The sequence below is a fragment of the Mus musculus genome, chromosome 12, assembly GCF_000001635.26.
Source record: "Mus musculus strain C57BL/6J chromosome 12, GRCm38.p6 C57BL/6J".
In the NCBI taxonomy this organism is placed as follows: Eukaryota; Metazoa; Chordata; class Mammalia; order Rodentia; family Muridae; genus Mus; species Mus musculus.
The window spans coordinates 108,641,627-108,658,191 of NC_000078.6; the positions used below are offsets into that span (position 1 = coordinate 108,641,627).

The 16,565-nt window shown below is 46.5% G+C and overlaps 1 protein-coding gene across 8 annotated transcripts in view; it reads left to right on the top strand.

Annotated features, from left to right (window-relative positions):
• Positions 1 to 16,565, top strand: part of Evl (Ena-vasodilator stimulated phosphoprotein) — a 133,836-nt gene that overhangs the window by 86,946 nt on the left and 30,325 nt on the right. For all 8 annotated transcript variants that reach the window (XM_006515470.2, XM_030246555.1, NM_001163394.1 and 5 more), the window contains 2 exons: positions 6,689 to 6,857; positions 11,296 to 11,473. In XM_006515470.2, the coding sequence (XP_006515533.1) occupies positions 6,689 to 6,857; positions 11,296 to 11,473 (347 nt within the window). The remainder of the gene's footprint in view (positions 1 to 6,688; positions 6,858 to 11,295; positions 11,474 to 16,565) is intronic.

Genomic DNA, 16,565 nt, shown 5'->3' on the forward strand with positions numbered 1-16,565 from the left:
GGGTTCGGGATGGAGGCCCACCGTTCTAACCACGTAGAAAAAAGAACAGGGGCAGCCTACATGATTGGGCTCAAGTTCTTCACAAACATAATTCATTAGCAGTGAAAAAGAAATAGCCTAATACCCTAGTTTAGAGTAAGCAAACAGCACAGCCAGCAGCCATATGTTAAGGAGCTATGAGTAGATCCTGGGTCCAAAATTGCCAAAAACTTTTTTGGAAAAAAGTATGGACTCTGTATTAGAAAAAAAATGTGGGTGTGTGTGTCCTAAATTATATGTTAGAACATTTGTTTTATTGTGCTGGGAATCGAATCTAGGGCCTCATATATTATAGGTAAGTGCTTTGCCCTTGAGCTATATCCTAGCTAGTATGTCTGTTTTAAAGAAATGTAAACTTAGAACCTTGGACAGTCTAAATGAGAGGGAGAGTTGCATGTACTGCGTATCTCTGTAGATTTGACAGTTTAAAGAGCAGCTTCAACAACAAGGAGAACTTGGAGGTGAGGAATTTCCCTTTGCTCAGGAGAGCAGAAAAGCATATCACATGGCAACAGTGAGGTCAGTAGTAGAGCGGAGGGACTCCTACACATCAGCATAGACTTGGGCAGGCATTCTCCTGCAGCAAGCCTATCTGCCCTCCTGGAAAACAAGCTACTACAGTATGGAGCCAGTCAGTTACTCTGACTCCAGGTGGTTCTCAGTTGCTGAGCTGTGACATGGTAATATAGTGCAGACTTCCTCATTCCCCTGTAGGAAGGTTGGAAAGCCGTGTACCCTAGTGGAAGGGGCTGTGTGTGCCCAGCACTGCCCCTCTTCCCTTCGTGGTTGGCTCATTCTCTCTTCTTGAAAGGCTTTGCTTCTCCCTCACAGCAGCCTCTGTGATCCCTTGGGCAGCATTAAATGGACCCCTTCTTACCCTGGTTCTAGAGACCTTAGAGTTGGGTCCTCTGATAAGCTAGATTCACCTGAGTATATCAGTTAGAGATAGTAGTGGAAAAACAAAGAGATTTGTTGATTTTGCCCACATTAGGAAAGGAACAAGTAAAGAGGTCTAGTGACCCTCATGTTTGTCCTTCAGGAACTATCCTTAAGTTTAGGTTTGAGGGGCAGGTTTAGCTTTAAGGTTTAAGCAATCCTTGTCACAGCCCATTAGTAACCCATCATTGATTTGGGTCTGTCCTGACACTACGTTGGTAGAATGGTAAGCTAGTTGGGGCTAGGGTTGGCTTTCTGACTTTCTTCAACATTTGTCCATATATATGTTCTCTGGCACATGTGCATGCTTTTTCATCATAAAAGAGCCAAGCTTTGAGGATGAGAAAGGGCAAGACCTTGGAGGAGGCAGCTAGAGGAGAAGGGTGGGAACAGAGCAGGTGGAGCGTGGGAGTGATGAGGCCAGTGAGGAAGGCTGGAAGAAGCCTCCAGATGGACTCCCATGCGGTGACCTTTCCCCCATGAACTCTGTACATTTCAGTGGGAAGTGGGAGGAAATGCAATGATGACTTCAAATCAGTGATTTTGAGTGCCCCTCAAGTGGTCTACCATACTAGCATGTGATAGTTTCTCAAAGAAGATGGAAGTCAGCAAAGACCATTTGCTTTACCCATGGTTTCTTTTCTGAAATCCAGTAGATGAGCAGGAGCCACCCCTTCATCCTGGAGCTACCTTGTAGGCTCTAGTGAGGGGCTGCCTTGCTCCCAGCTGTGTGTGTGTGGGGGGGGGCTTCTTTAATGATGGTCTCAGCTCCTTTTAGGAATCACTTTTGGTGCTATATGTTGAAAGCAAACAAGTTGTTGGGGCTTTATGTACTGCCTTGGAGTCTGGTCCAATTTCTTGACTTGGGACATAGTTCACCACACACCCCATCACTCACTAATTTCGGAGTTGAAGGCACTGGTGTATGTTGGGTGAATATAGAGTGGTTCAGACAAGTTCTGACCTCCAGAAGTGTTCAGTCTCAGGACACATAAGCTCTAAATAGCCTTTATGAAAACAGTGCCTGTTAGGAGCCATTAAGTATCAGAAGCACACATAACCTTGCAGTAGGGCCAGATGCAGAAACACACCTCCAGGGGCCATGGGCTTCATTGTATGTCTCCGTTGGTCACTGTAGTGCTGTTTTATAGGCAAAACCTCTTTTCCTGGATCATATTCCTCAGGACAGACAGATGTTCAAAGCAGCATGCTTTACTCTTAGCACTAGTCGGGTGAGTAGGAGTAGGCAGTTGCCCTTTACCTAAGCTTTGAATCAGACCTCTGGATGTAAGGAGAACACATCTTGAGCAATAATATTCATAATTACCTGAGTAACAGTGAAGTCATTTTAAAGGCCCAAATGTTGTGGGACGCTTCTTCTGCCAAGCTCTACTTTACCATGAGACACAGCCTAGCCTTCTCACTGAAGTGTGCTAGACAGGGCAACATCAGTTCCAGGACATTGAGAAGGGAAATGCCCAGGAATCCACCCTGTCATCCTGGACCTTCCAAGGTGGGAATGGAACTGTGGCCTACTTTTTAGATCAGCACTAGGAGAACCTGTATGGAGACATTGCCCAACAGAGGGACCTAAAATGAGACAGTTGGTAGAGTAGCTTTTAGAAAACCACCTAGGTAGGCTGGAGATGCAATAGAGAGCTCAGAAAAGGATCATCTCACACTTGGACTTAAGACTTTAACACCCCACACATGGTGGCACACATCTTTAATCCCCGCAGGCAGAGGCTAGTGGTCTCTAAAGTTCAAAGCCAATATGGTCTATATAGTGAGTTCCAGACCAGCCAGAGGTACATATCAAGACCCTGTCTACAAAGAAAGGTATCTAAATTCTTTACAGATTAGTGGGAAGTACTTGTCAGTTCAGCTGGAAAGAGTCCCGTAGGCAAAACAGAATAAACTGAGCTAGCGAGGCCACAGAAACAGTACCTGTTAGGAGCCATATTTCCACCAGACTAGATGGGGTTGGGGCTCAGCTGGGGACTTGTTGGGAGGGTGGAATGTGAAGAGTTCTGAGGGCCTTCCAGGAGCCCAGGTTGTGCCTTACTTACATGGTGACAAGATGTACATCTTAATTCCTCAGAGTAACCACCAGGGAAGTGAGGAAAGAGGAAGGAGAGCAGTAGGTAAGGAGAACGAACCACAGATGAGCACTCTGTCTGAGGTCATTATAGCCTCTGTGGGGTGGTCAGGCTCCCAGTGAGGCTTGAAGAGGCAGGCCCATCTGCCTTTGAAGTCTTTTTCTGGCCTCATTAAGGGATATTGAGACTCCAGACACTGGAACCCAAAGATAGGAAAGTAGGCAGGAAGCCATTATGATGTTGTAGAGGTATAGATGATAATGATATAGGCTTCAAACACTAGCAAGCCAGGAGACCAGAGGGCAAGAGACCGGCAATATGTTTAGGAAACACAACAGCTGGCCTAGTAGCCATAGAGGGCGGGGCTTGAAGAGGTGAGCATCGAAAATGACTCTCACAGATCAGGCATGGCCTGGAGGTGGGATGGCTGGCACTTCTTATAGTAGGAAGCATTGCAAAGGTTTTCTGTTTGAGCCTGTCGATTTTTGAGGTACCTGAGGTATTACCAGTAGTCTGAAATACAGTGTCTGGATGAGAGCTTTATTAACCCAGGATCTCTGGTAATCACCATGAACCCTAGCCATGGTGAGGACCATGAGGAGACTCCTTCTAGGATTGTTGGCACCAGAATCTATAATCATGTAGAGATGGAGTCTCCATCTGAAATTCACACTGAGCCAGAACCACATAAGGAGATCTGGGTACTTGTTTGATAATAAGTACCTTGCTAGTTTTTGCAATGCATACAGTTTTGAGAGCTGTGGCCATGGAGTGACAGAAGAAATCAGAAGTAGCAAAATTTAAGGTAAACTTTAAAATCCACTTGCAATAGAGACTCATTTGAAGCATAATCAAGGCATACTTCACATACAGTCAGTCGCCTTTACAATTGATTTCAGAGGCCTCTAGACACCTCAGGCATTTCCTTGGCCCCAGCTAAAGGACCTGATAAAAGAGAAATGTAGTCAATTCAAAACTATGAAGGAGGCTAAAACACTCCAGAAGTACCAGAACTGTCATAGAGAACCAGGAGAGTCGGTCAGGGCAGGTTTCAAAACTAAAGACAGCAGCATTTGAGTCTCCAGGAGCGGCTAAATGATTTTGGAGACTAAGGGTCCATTTATTCTCAGGAACAGAAGCCAGCCAGCTCCACTGGCAGCTTGGAGAGTGGGGACTGGGTGGAGAGGGAGAACAGACCATCAGCTTCCTGGAAGAAAGGCGCTGCAGGGGAGCAGCTAGGAGTGAGGGCCAGCCCAGCAGTGTTTATTAGGTGTATCCTCTGAGTGAAAGACTACATTTCTAAAACATGAGCTGCCACTAGAGTGACTACCTCACGTTGGTGTGCCTGAACTGTTCCCGTTTCCATAGGGAATGCCCTCCTTCCTAGGAAGCCCCTGAGTTACATGGACTTGTTGACCAGATGAAACAAACCTTCAGGTCAGAATGGGCTAGCTGTTTTGTTAGAAACTGTCAAGCCACCATATTGGGCCTGAGCAGGGCCATTCCATCAGTTCTGGGCAGCTGAACGGCTAGAACCCAGCAGCAGTGACAGCTACATAGCAGTCAAGATCTTACTCCTCTCTCCCACACTGGCAATATAAATGGCAAAAGGGGAATGTATATCTTCTTCCATTTAGGCTTACTAGTCACAAAAAGTGAAAGAAAGAAAGAAAAGTACTATTCAAATGGGGATGAAAACAGGCTTTTGGTTAACCACAGGTTTAAATTGAACCCACAGTGTTAAAAACAACAGCGGGGGAGGGGGAAACCTGTGACTATCATTACAATAACTAAAATGTATTTCTTTTATCTCTCTTCTTACAACCTCTGAATAATGTGTGATACCCCAGACACATTGCATCTACTTTGGGGAGGGGGGTGGTCTGCAGCTCTCTGCATACTGTGTGGTTCTTGCCTTTGCCCCTGTCTGGGCTGCCTGTCTCCTCTGCCTAGACTTCTACATCTGCTTTGTCTAAGAATTTAAGACCATCATCTTTAATCCCAAACTGTTTTCTTCCCAAGATCCCCTGCTTCCCCAGAGCTCTCCTAGCCAGGTGAGGTGTGTGTAGTTCTTTGTCTGACTCCTGTCTGTAAGCTCCCTACAGCAACCACTGCCCTATCCATCTGTTCTTTGACTCATGGGCATCTATGCTACAGTTAACACATGCTCAGTTTGAGTGGTCTGATGGGTTGCTATGGGCTGTTCAGAAAACAAGCTATGACTGGAAAACTAGAATGTACTAAGACCAAGAAGAGCGTGTCTACATCAGTCATCCAACTGACCTCTTTAGAGAGGCCTCAATGCTCAGTTATTCAGAGTTTGCTATATGTTGTCAGGGCTGCTTTATTGAACCCAATAGAGAATTGGGTTGCATCATCTAGGGCTCTTTTCAGCTCTGAGAGTCTCTATTGAGCACTTAATAGGCACTTGCTGGATGTACTCTACCAAAGGTAACAAGGTCACCTGTTTAGAATTTGTCGGAAAACCTATCCGACATATATCCTAGACCACAAGTTCTGAGGAGGTCTTGAGCTCAGCCCTCAGTACTCAGGGTGAATTGGCCACATGCCTTTCCAAGAGGACTGATTAATCCTTTAAAAGCACCATGTCTGTGCTGGGGACAAGGCTTTTTCCAAATATTTTGGTTCCCTGCCCTTCTTATGATAAAATACACACAGTGTGACATTTCCTTTCTGCTTGGTTTGGCTGTTATGATTACCCAACACTGCCACTTTGCTTCTTCATTATTACTCTCTAAAGTGGAGATTCTGTCTCAGTCCACCTGTGGTCCACACTGGTCTAGTGTGGCCTCCTTTCTAAGCACTGTCACTTTCCTGTGGTCAGCCTTGGGAATCCTTACTTAACACTAAGACTGTATTCAAGATTCTTGGGCTCTGAAAACTAAATAGCTGGCCAGTGTAGTGTGTTCGTTTTAGTGGTGACATTTGACCTCTGCAGAGGGAAGGCTCCAGTTGAGTCCTTGGTTTTCCGACATATTCTAAACAGGTGGCCTTGTTTTGCCAGGTGTCTGTAGCCTAGAACCAGTGTGTGTGAGCGACAGTTGCTCAGTTCTTGAGGTCACCTAACCTCCTCATTGTCAACATGGCATTTCTCATGCCTTGACACTGGATATAAATTGAACATTTTGTTGGATGCTGCAAAGAAAACCTCTGTGTGGTGTACTCTGGAGTTAGAACTGGCTTGACATTTGAAACCCCATCTCTGGTACCTAGGTAAACTCCTGGGGCTCCTCCCCAGTGTCTCAGACAGTATTGCCTCATCAAATGGGGGTAATTGGTGGCTACTTGAAGCTGTGTGTGAGGCAACAGTGCTTAGATGCATTGTATTATGTAACACAGGGTTTCTAAGAATCAACTAGTAAGAATTCCTTTTTCCTCAAGCACACCTCCCTGCAAAGCCAAGCCATGAGTCTCCCAAGCTGTGGGGTGTTGGCAGATGCCCTTTGGTGGGAGGACAAACTCATCACTGCTTTTACAGAGCAGTCCCGCTGTGGCAGCAAGTTCATGGTGCCTTTGACCTCTGTTTGAGGACAGGGCCAGTGTCTATCCACCTTAGCCAAGTGTGACCCTGTGTTTTCTTGCTCTTTCTGAAGTGAACAGAGTATCTGCCAAGCGCGGGCCTCCGTGATGGTCTACGATGACACCAGTAAGAAGTGGGTACCGATCAAGCCTGGCCAGCAGGGATTCAGCCGGATCAACATCTACCACAACACTGCCAGCAGCACCTTCAGAGTGGTCGGGGTCAAGCTACAGGACCAGCAGGTAACCCAGCTCTGCAGTCAGCAACGTACCCCTGAGCTGCCAGCCTGCCAGTGCGTGCTTGGGGAAAAGAGGCCCAGACACTTCAGCATCCGGGAGAGAGCCTGAGAGCCAAAGCGTGAGACCGAAAGCAAACTATCTTTTCTGAGAGTCATTTCCCATGTCATATGCAAACAGTAAGCTACACCTTTCTGCTCCACTGTGTCAGATCAGAATGCAGGGACTAATAAAATATAAAGTAAGATAAAATATCCTGTCAGATCAGAATAAAATAATTGTGAGAAGGCTTTGAAAAGTATAGTCGGTGTGGGCTAGGGAGATGGCTCTGTAGATAGATAAAAGTACTCAGCCGTGCACAGTTGAGGAAGGCACTTGGCATCAGCCTCTGCCTAAACACTTACATGCATACATGCATACAGATATGTGTGCCGAGCACAAAAAGAGAAAAAAGAAAAACGTGCAGCATGGATCTTTCACTGCAGTTCTGTTAGAACTTGCTATTGAGATTTTGAGTTTGCCCCCAGCCCTGAGACGGCTGGAGGGTTGTGTTATCGCTCCCTAACATACAGCCTGGACAGATCAGCTGAAGTAGTATGTAGTTAGTGTGCCTGGGTATAAGTAATATCTCCTGCCTGTTCATGTCACACGTAACCAAGGCAAAGTAGTGCAAAGGAACGTGCTATCCATCGTGCCTTCCTAAGTGCCCCGTGCTGCCCACCCTGTTGCCTTTGGGAGGACTGACCAGGATTCAGAACAGTAAGGCTAGAAGATCTGTGGTTTCATTGTTTATAACAACACCTGAGATGGCTCAGTAATTAAGAGGCTGTCTTTCCAGAGGACAATTCCCAGCACCCACATAGCAACGTACAAGTGTCCATAAGTACAATTCCAGGGCATCCAGTATCTTCTGGTTTCTTCAGATACCAGGTACTCATAGACATACATGGTGTTTAGACATACCTGCAGGCAAAACACCCATACATATAAAGCAACAACAGTAACAGTGATGATAAAATAAAACACCTCTCCTTAAATGGTGTTTTCTGACAGCTTTGTGGTCAGGTTGGCTAAGAGAATGCTAGGTTTCCTGTTGTCTCTGAAGCCTGTGGCAGCAAGCTAACAATGTGAAGAGAAACTTGGAGTTCAGGTGTAGGGATTGCCCATTGGACAGGTGTCTGCATTGGCCAAAGCAGCCCGAGTACATTTCAGAGCCTTTGTCCCTGTTAGGAAGAAGAGACAAACACACTTTAGGACTGTAGCTCTGAGGTAACTCATGCGGCTCTTAGAGGTGCTCCTTCCCCTCGGTGAAGTCTTTGACATGAAGGCATTGTTCCTGAGTCAGTGGGGATCCCAAAGTGGCTGCTTTTTTTTTTTTTAATCTAGAACTGAGGCTGGAGATCTCATTCAGCACCCCATGTATGCTAAGCAAAAGCTGCATGCATGCTAGGCAGGTGTGCTACCACTGAGCACTGCTGCAGCCATTTGGTCACTCCGGAACTTCCAGTGCTGTGAAATGAATAGATTTCTTTATAAAGTTAGTCTGCTTTTGTGCCTCATTATAGTAATGAAAACAGACTAACCACAGCATACTGTTGAGCCCATGAGGGAAGCTGGGGTGTAGGTAAGATTCTGGGAAGGTTATTCTGTCATTAGATGGAGATCTATTTGGATCTCAGAGTCTTTACCAACTTACATTGTTTTTTTTAGATCCTAGCCATAGCATAAGGGCCAAGAAGATTGTTCTCTATCACAATATTTTTCTCTGTAAAAAACCATTACATTATTTCTACTCAGAAGCCTCAAAACCATGTTAGACAATATTTGATGTTTCAAGGGCTTTAGAAACAAACAAACAAACAAAAAAATCAGGAAAGGCACTCCCATATACTCCCACACTCTCCAAAATTAGACAGCGGTGTGATTATGGCTCCTATGTGGAAAGTGCCCCATTTAAAATAAGCTTATCCTTTGAAAGGATAAATCAGTCCTGCTGAATACTAGGGGGTTATCTTTACACTAAACCTGACTAGAAAAGCTGGTAGCTGGTATGTATGTCAGACACGACAGGCAGCAAGCATTCCAAAGTAGAAAAGAGACTGACCTTTTTAAGAAGAGGCTCCACTAAAAGAGAAGTCACAGCAGCCCTAAATTTAAATGTATCTAACAATGTACTTTCCAAATATATAAAGCAGAAATGAACCAATCTAAAGATTTCAGGAAATAGACTAATTGCGAAGCCTGCCTGATTCTGATCATGCCTCCAAGTAGCGTGTGAACAGCAGACAGAAACGAAAACACGGGGATTCTCGTAGGCATTGTTAACCGGCCTGACCTGGTTGATGTTATGGAAACTGCAGCCAATAGCTGTACAGTACCGTGTCTTAGTTAGGGTTCCTATTGTTGTGAAAGACACCATGGCCACAGTAACTCTTCATAAGGGAAACACTGAATTGGGGCTGGCTTACAGTTTCAGAATTTAATCCGTTATCATCATGGTGGCACATAGGCAGGCATGCTGAACAAGCCAAGAATTCTACATTTAGATCGGCAGGCAGCAGAAAAAGAGTGACACTGGGCCTGGCTTGAGCTTCTGAAACCTCAAGCCCACCTCTAGTGACAAACTTCCTCCAGTAGGGTGCTGTGCAGACAGAACTAGCCCAGCAGAAATGAGAGCACACTGTCAGCTCGTTCTGCTGGCAGTGAGCCGAAGCGTGTAATCCTCTCTGCAGACTCCGCCTCTAACTCCAGCTTGCCCGTTAGCTTACTGTGTAACTTTGTAAGTCACTGGGTTTCCCTGGCCCCCATTCCCCACTGTGTAAAAATATTTCCTCAGATCCACCTGAGTTCTTTGCAGTTCTCTGCTGTCCACCCTGTTCCTGTACCTGGCATGGATATTCCATTCCTCTTGATTCTTGTACCCTGAGTCCCCTCTGAGAGCCAAGCATCTCACCTCACAGATGCGGAAGTCTCACTTCCTCTGAGCACCTCTCCAGGGAGTCTTGATTTGCTCCATCTCTAGCAGCTTCACGTCCAGCTGACACAGCTCTCACAGCTTTCTCTTTAGTTTGCTTTGATTTCTTTTTTGCACTTGTTTTTCAAGACAGTTTCTTTGTATAATAGCACTGGCTATCCTGGACTTGCTTTGTAGACCAGGCTGGCCTCAAACTCAGAGAGATCCCCCTGCCTCTGCTTACCCAGTGCTGGGATTGTAGGCGAGTACCACCATGCCTAGCATTGCTCTGGTTTCTTAATGTTCATCAAAACTATAGATGGAAGATTGGCAGTCCATCTCATACATACACTGCACAAAAGCTCAAGCCCTTTGTCAACTGCTAGCTTGGGTCTTCTGTTTATCAGCACACATGAAATCTGCTCCTGCTCGGGAACCTGTATCAGATATCAGCCAAGGTCCCCGCCTGTTGCTGTGTAAGTTGTGAAATGAGTCCTCTCTTCTCCTGGCTTAGTGCATGTGTGTCCAACGGCTTATCTCACTTTAGTCCATTGTAGGTGGGCCCAGAACCATCTTGCACAGGATAGGACCCTAGGATGCTGCTGTTCTAGATACTGTCCACAACTGCTGTTCTGACCTTTCCTGATTCCGTAGCACAGCAGTCAGAGCAGTTGAGGAGAGCAACCATCCATTGCCATATTCTTCCCACGCCAAGGGCAAGACGACTCATAGGTGGAGGGTCACACAGCAGAGTGACAGCTACAGCCCAGAGTAGTATCAGGCTACCGTTGACTTCAGGGAGCGGCACTTACTAGAGAGCCTGAACTCACTCTTCAGTGTCTAGAAGAGTAAACATCTAGAGGCCAGCAGACTGCTGATGAGAGTGTCTGCCTTCTCTTTCCCTGCCTGGCTTGACATTGCATCTCACACGCTGTGATGTCTATTGGTTGACTAATAACAAAGACAGTAATGAGGCTATATGTCTGTGTAGTACATTAATTTCCACAAGTCAGCCTTGAAACTAGAACTTGTTTTTATGACTTCTCAACACTCTTGTTGAGGGCTGTGGGAAACTGAGACCAAATTGCAGAAGACTGTTACTTTAAGGAGCTTCATATCTAGGAGCTATAGATAAAATAGCTGGCTTTGGGAGATCCTTTCAGAATCCCCACAAGGTCGGTAAGGCAGCATTAGATCTTCCATATTACTGGAGAAACTGAGCCACAGGAAACTGCATTGATCCCCTAAGTGGTACAGCTAGCCAAGAGACAAGGTCTGGACCAGAACTCAGCCAGGGATCCTGACCCCCAGCTCAGAGCTCACTAAATGAAATAAGTTTTGCAACCATTCAGTGTGGTCTGAAATGGTCCGATCACCCTTTCCCTTCTGTGGTCCTCACCCACCCCCACCCTGTGGCTGAAAGGATACGGTGTCTTTGCCCCATGCCAGTTCCCTGCAGCTCACTTACATTTTATTTATTTTCTCCTCCAGGTTGTGATCAATTATTCAATTGTTAAAGGGCTGAAGTACAATCAGGCAACACCCACCTTCCATCAGTGGCGAGATGCCCGTCAGGTCTATGGCTTAAACTTTGCAAGTAAGGAAGAAGCAACCACATTCTCCAATGCCATGCTCTTTGCCCTGAACATCATGAATTCCCAAGAAGGAGGTAAGCAGGGTTTTATCTTTCCTGGATGCTGAGACTCTCTTGTTCTGTGTCCCAGCTCTGGCTGGCTGACATGGCTACTTCACTGTTGACATGATTTGGAGCCTAGTACTTGTCTTGAGGTTCAGCGTCATGACTAAGAGGGAGTGATGTGCCATTTGTGAAAGCAGGTCTGTAGTGAAGTGCTCCTGCAGCCCTCAGTGAGGCATACTTTATGTTGCCCGTCCCACCTCCATGTACCAGAACAGACGCCTGGCAGGAAACTGGCTGGGAAGTAAACGGAGTCCTAAGCTCTCAGCGCTTTAGGGTTTAGAGTTCACAGATTACTATCTAGCTGACTGTAGTGGTCTGCAGTGAGTGCCAAGTACTTGGTGAGTACAAAGGGAAACAGGGAGCTGCCCATTGGGCTGTATGGGAGACCACAGCAGTAGCGCTGGCCAAAGGGCAAACAACAGTGTCTGGGGCCTGGGGCCAGGTGCACAGCAGCTAGCTGAAACTGGCAGGGTGGCAGCTTGGACACAGTAAGACCTGGGGTGGGGACAAGCAACAGCACCCGAGCCGAACAGCAACCTGCTCACGGCCTTATTGCAGCAGCTTTGAGGGAGGACAGAGGCCTTCCCGTCAAGGGTGTCTTGCTGGCCTCAGATATCAGCAGGAACCTGACTTAACCACAGTGGAGCACAGCGCGGTGGCTGTGGACTAGGCTTGGAGTCGCTCTGTTGGGTTTGAGCTCTGGTTTGCTTCATTCCAGCCAAGGGACCCTTGAACAACTTCCTGCAGGTTCCTAGGCCTCAGTGTCCCTGCCTACAAATGCAGGTGTGGAGAGTTGCTTCACATTCAAATGAGCCATCCTGTGCCACCGTTAGGTTTTCTGCTTTGAAGTCCTGTGATTTTGCAGCTGTGCTTCCAGGGGTCAAGGAAGTGTATTTCTTGGTCTGGTGAGGCTGCCTCCTGCCATCATTCAGGTCCCTTGCAGGAGAATAAGGAGGGCTTTGGAGTCAGGTGTCTGCCTTGTGCTGACACCACCTCCAGGAAGTGACCTGTCTTTTGCCTGCACTGTTGGTTGGCTCAGCCCCCACCCAGAGAGGTGTTGAGTGTTGTTCTTCCTCACTCTGTTCTGCTCAGTTTCCCTCTCCACCTCAGATTTACCCTCCAGTAGTAGGGAGACACTCTTTAACTCACTTGAGTCTGTAGGAAGAGCCCAGCAATTCCAGAGTTCTGGAGGCAGGAGGCAGGGTTCTAACCCAGCTGCACTGCAGAGTTCAGGGGGCTTTTGTTGTTTGTTTGTTTTATCTCCATTGGTGTTCTGGACTCTGAAAAGGCAGGGTTGGTGTAGATAAAGATTGTTCCACCAGGAAAGCATGGAAACAAAGGTATTTTTTGTGGACAAGCCACACCTGCTAAGCACAGTGCAGCATGCAGCTAGAAAACATATTTTGAATTTTCTGAGCTAAAACTTAACTCTTTTTTAAGAAAAAAGTATGTTTTAAACAGTTCTAGAGTATACTAAATTTTCTAGGATTATAACTATGGTACACATCAAAGGGAAACTAGGCTTGATTCTGTTTGTAACTTTACTGAGAGTTGTTCTGTTTTGGAAAACCCAGTCTCCAGTGTTGTAGCTGTGATATTTTAGATATCCAGACGGCTCCCCTGTAACAAATCTATCTGTGGCAACCACATTTCCTCAGAGTCCGTGGACAAGTGCAAGCAGCTCTCTGATTCTGTCTCTTGTAGGTGTGTCTGGACTTTTACATACATGATGGACACTTCTTATAGATCACTTCTCTGCCTCCCTTTCCTGAACACTTAAAGTGCTATCCTGGGTTTTCTGATCTATGTAGAGCAGTTATATAATTCCTGAATTGCATTTCAGGGTAATACAAGACATTTCAAAATGTTGGTTATGGAGAAGGGCTTCAGTTCTTAGGCTGGAGAGCTGCTTGACCTAGGAGCAATGTGAAATCAGACTCCTCCCTTGTTCCATGTCTGCGATTTCATTTCATCGTCACTCAGACATCTCACAATGGGGAAAGCCAAGTCTCGGGGAGAAAGCATGGCAAGCATTTGATCCGAGCCATTGATTTGACTTTGTAAGGAAAATGAACAGGGTGAGAGAGAGCCTTGATCAGGGGAGAAGAGCATGGGAGGAAGAGCATCCTTGCCTCAGGTTCTGTTTTGAGCATGTTGCTGCATCTGCAAATGGTTGTAATGGCGTGTGCTGCTGGTGGTTATGTCACCTGACTGTTGTGTAGGATGCCGTGTGCCAGGGAGATGGCCTTAAGTGCTACTCCCTCCCCCTGAGCTACTCTGTTCCCACGGCCAGCGTTCTCTCCAGGCTCACCACAGACATCTTGTAATAATGTTATTCCAGGAGCGCAGAACTAGGACGGCACTTGAAGCAAGGTGCCTACATGGTAGGACTTTGCCTCCTTCCCCTAAAGCTGAATTCAGCTGACATTTCCAACCCCAGATGGGGTCTGCAGAGTTGGAACTGGAGAAGGAGCCTGAGGTGTCTTGAAGCCACAAGTTTATTATCAGTAGTCACGTTCAAGGCCTCTTAGCAAAACAACTGAAAATCACACAGATTTGCAAAAAAAAAAAAAAAAAGAAGAAGAAGAAGAGGAGGAGGAGGAGAAGGAGGAGGAGGAGAACCTAGCACCCCGAGAGAGAGAGAGAGAGAGAGAGAGAGAGAGAGAGAGCAAAGCCAAGGTGCATTTTAAAGGTCTGAGGAGGTTCCGGGGAGGGCATTGTACATAGAACATGCAGGAATACACTGTCAAGACTGACAATAGGCCACATGAGCATGAGGGAGCACTTGACCCCATTCATTTTCTGAGGCTCCCTCTTATGGGGTTCAGGAAGAGGAGGAAGTGGCTACTAAGGGGTGTAGTTTAGGTGGTTTTGTTTTGATTTATAGACTAGGTCACAATCACTTTCTACTGTGCATGTCTCTCATTGTGAATCTAATTGCAATGATATGATATGCATACCCAATATACGTTGGCATAAGATAGGAAATATGGGGTTCTCCTTAAAAGTTTATAGACAGTTTTGCTTTATATAGTCAAAACCAGTTCACGACAGGTCAGCTCTTTTGTTCTTCCTACCTATCTACCTGGATACATTAGGAATGCACTTGTACAGAAAAAAATCCAAATTCAATAACTGCATGGCAGAGAAATGTCTACTGTTTAGAGAGGAGGTACACATAGTCTGATATCACGCAAGGTGGGGATCTGAAGAGGTTCTGAGGTGCATTGTTCAGAGAGAGCTACGTGCATGGTGCATGCAGGTAAAAGAGCTAGGCTGCCAGGTGCATTATCGTAAGAGAGGTGGAAACCAAAACCAGCTAGGGTCATAGGATCCTAAACTATTCCTTATGTTTTCCTGCCTCAAGTTTGCATTTTGTAGGTAACAGAACTAACCCCAATCCTGAGTGAGGCTTATATAGAATAGATTAAAGCTAGGTCCACAACCAAGCATTCTCCTCCTATCCCAGCCAGTCTGGGTCTGAGATGCCATTTCTTCCTGGAGTCTGCGGTCAGAGTGGTGCTTTGGGAAGCAGGCAGGTGCAAGGCATCTTTTCCCTTTTGGTTCTTGCTAATGAAGACTGTGCAGACCTTCGAAGTAGGTATAGTACAGGGCCCACCAACACTTCTGAGAAACAGACTACCATATTTAGAGCTTAGGACTCTTCCTTTTGGCATACGAAGAATACTTTTCCCCCCATGAGCCTGAGTTCCAGTCCCTGCAACAATGGTGTGAGTTTGAATTCACAGGGGAGCAGCCCTGCAATTGCTGATAGCCCATCTGACCTTGGGCACGACCTGAGCCTCAATTTCCCATCTAGAATGCAGTACCTATCAGAAATGAGATCATGAAGATAAAAATAGTAATGACAGGAGTTTTGAAGACAAATAAGGGCAGAACAGCTTTAGCCTGAAGTTAGGGGTCAGCCACATAGTGTGTCCAAGCTCTCTGTGGAGGTAGTGGCTCCTTTAAAAGCATGAACTGGCTACCAGAAGTTGCAGCCTGGGAAATCCTGGATGTTAACTTGGTCTGGAAAGGGGCAGGAAGCAGAGCAGGAGGATGAGTGATCAAAAGGCTGCAGGCTTGAGATTAGGCTGGGCTGATTTCAGATTGTTTCTGAGGAGTACCAGGGGCCAGCATTTTCTCTAGGATTCACTGTGAATAGGCTTGGTCTATCTCCTCACTGTGAACCTGGGTGAAGTCTTAAACCTCAGAGCTTCTTGAAGTCAGCTTCAGTTTTGCTTCCCACAAACCTTATTTTGCTAGAAATTATGAAACTTTTCCCTGGAAGAGATAGAACTCCTAAACTGTTTTTTGCATCTCCCCTGCAGTGGGGATGTTGGCTGTTGGTATGGCTTCCTCTGGGTGTGCCTTTTGGGCCAAGGTCACACTTCCTACCCAGGCTTTGTTTCCAGGCTCTGCTCATTCCATCTGCCCTGCCCCCTACTGGCCACACTGTAAACAGTGGCCCTCTGTGTTTGTCTACCCACCTCACTAAGAGAACCTGAGCTTTGTAACAGTCTCCATGCCAACAATACACAAGTCCCCTTCACACTTTGCTCCTGCTAGGCCTTCCCCACCTCTGACCCCTTCTCCCTCCTCACCTGCCTGACGTAATTCAGAATCCCCATAGTTCCTCGCTCTCCTCAGTGTGCCCCTGTTACTGTATTTTTTTTGCCTCTATCCTCACGGTAACACTTGGCACAGCACATTCGAGCACATGGATTCAGCCAGGTGTGGAAATTAAAGACCGGTCCCTAGAACCTCAAAAGCCAGCCTGATACCTGATGCCAGGTACACCCTGACAAGGCTTGGGGATGTGGCAGGCCTGGAGCTCATTTACAACCCAAAGTCCTTAACACAGTTCCAGCTGCCTTAGACCATGTTTGGGGAGGAAGGGATGTGTGCTGGGCCAAGTCCCAGGAGAACTCTATCTCATGGTCTCCTCCCAGCTCCCTCATCTTCAGCCCATAGATTTACCGTCCCTCTCCTGACTGTATGGACAAACCAACAAGTTCGCCTTGACTTCCCTTTCCAGATAAGGGCCAGGCATCCATCCAGC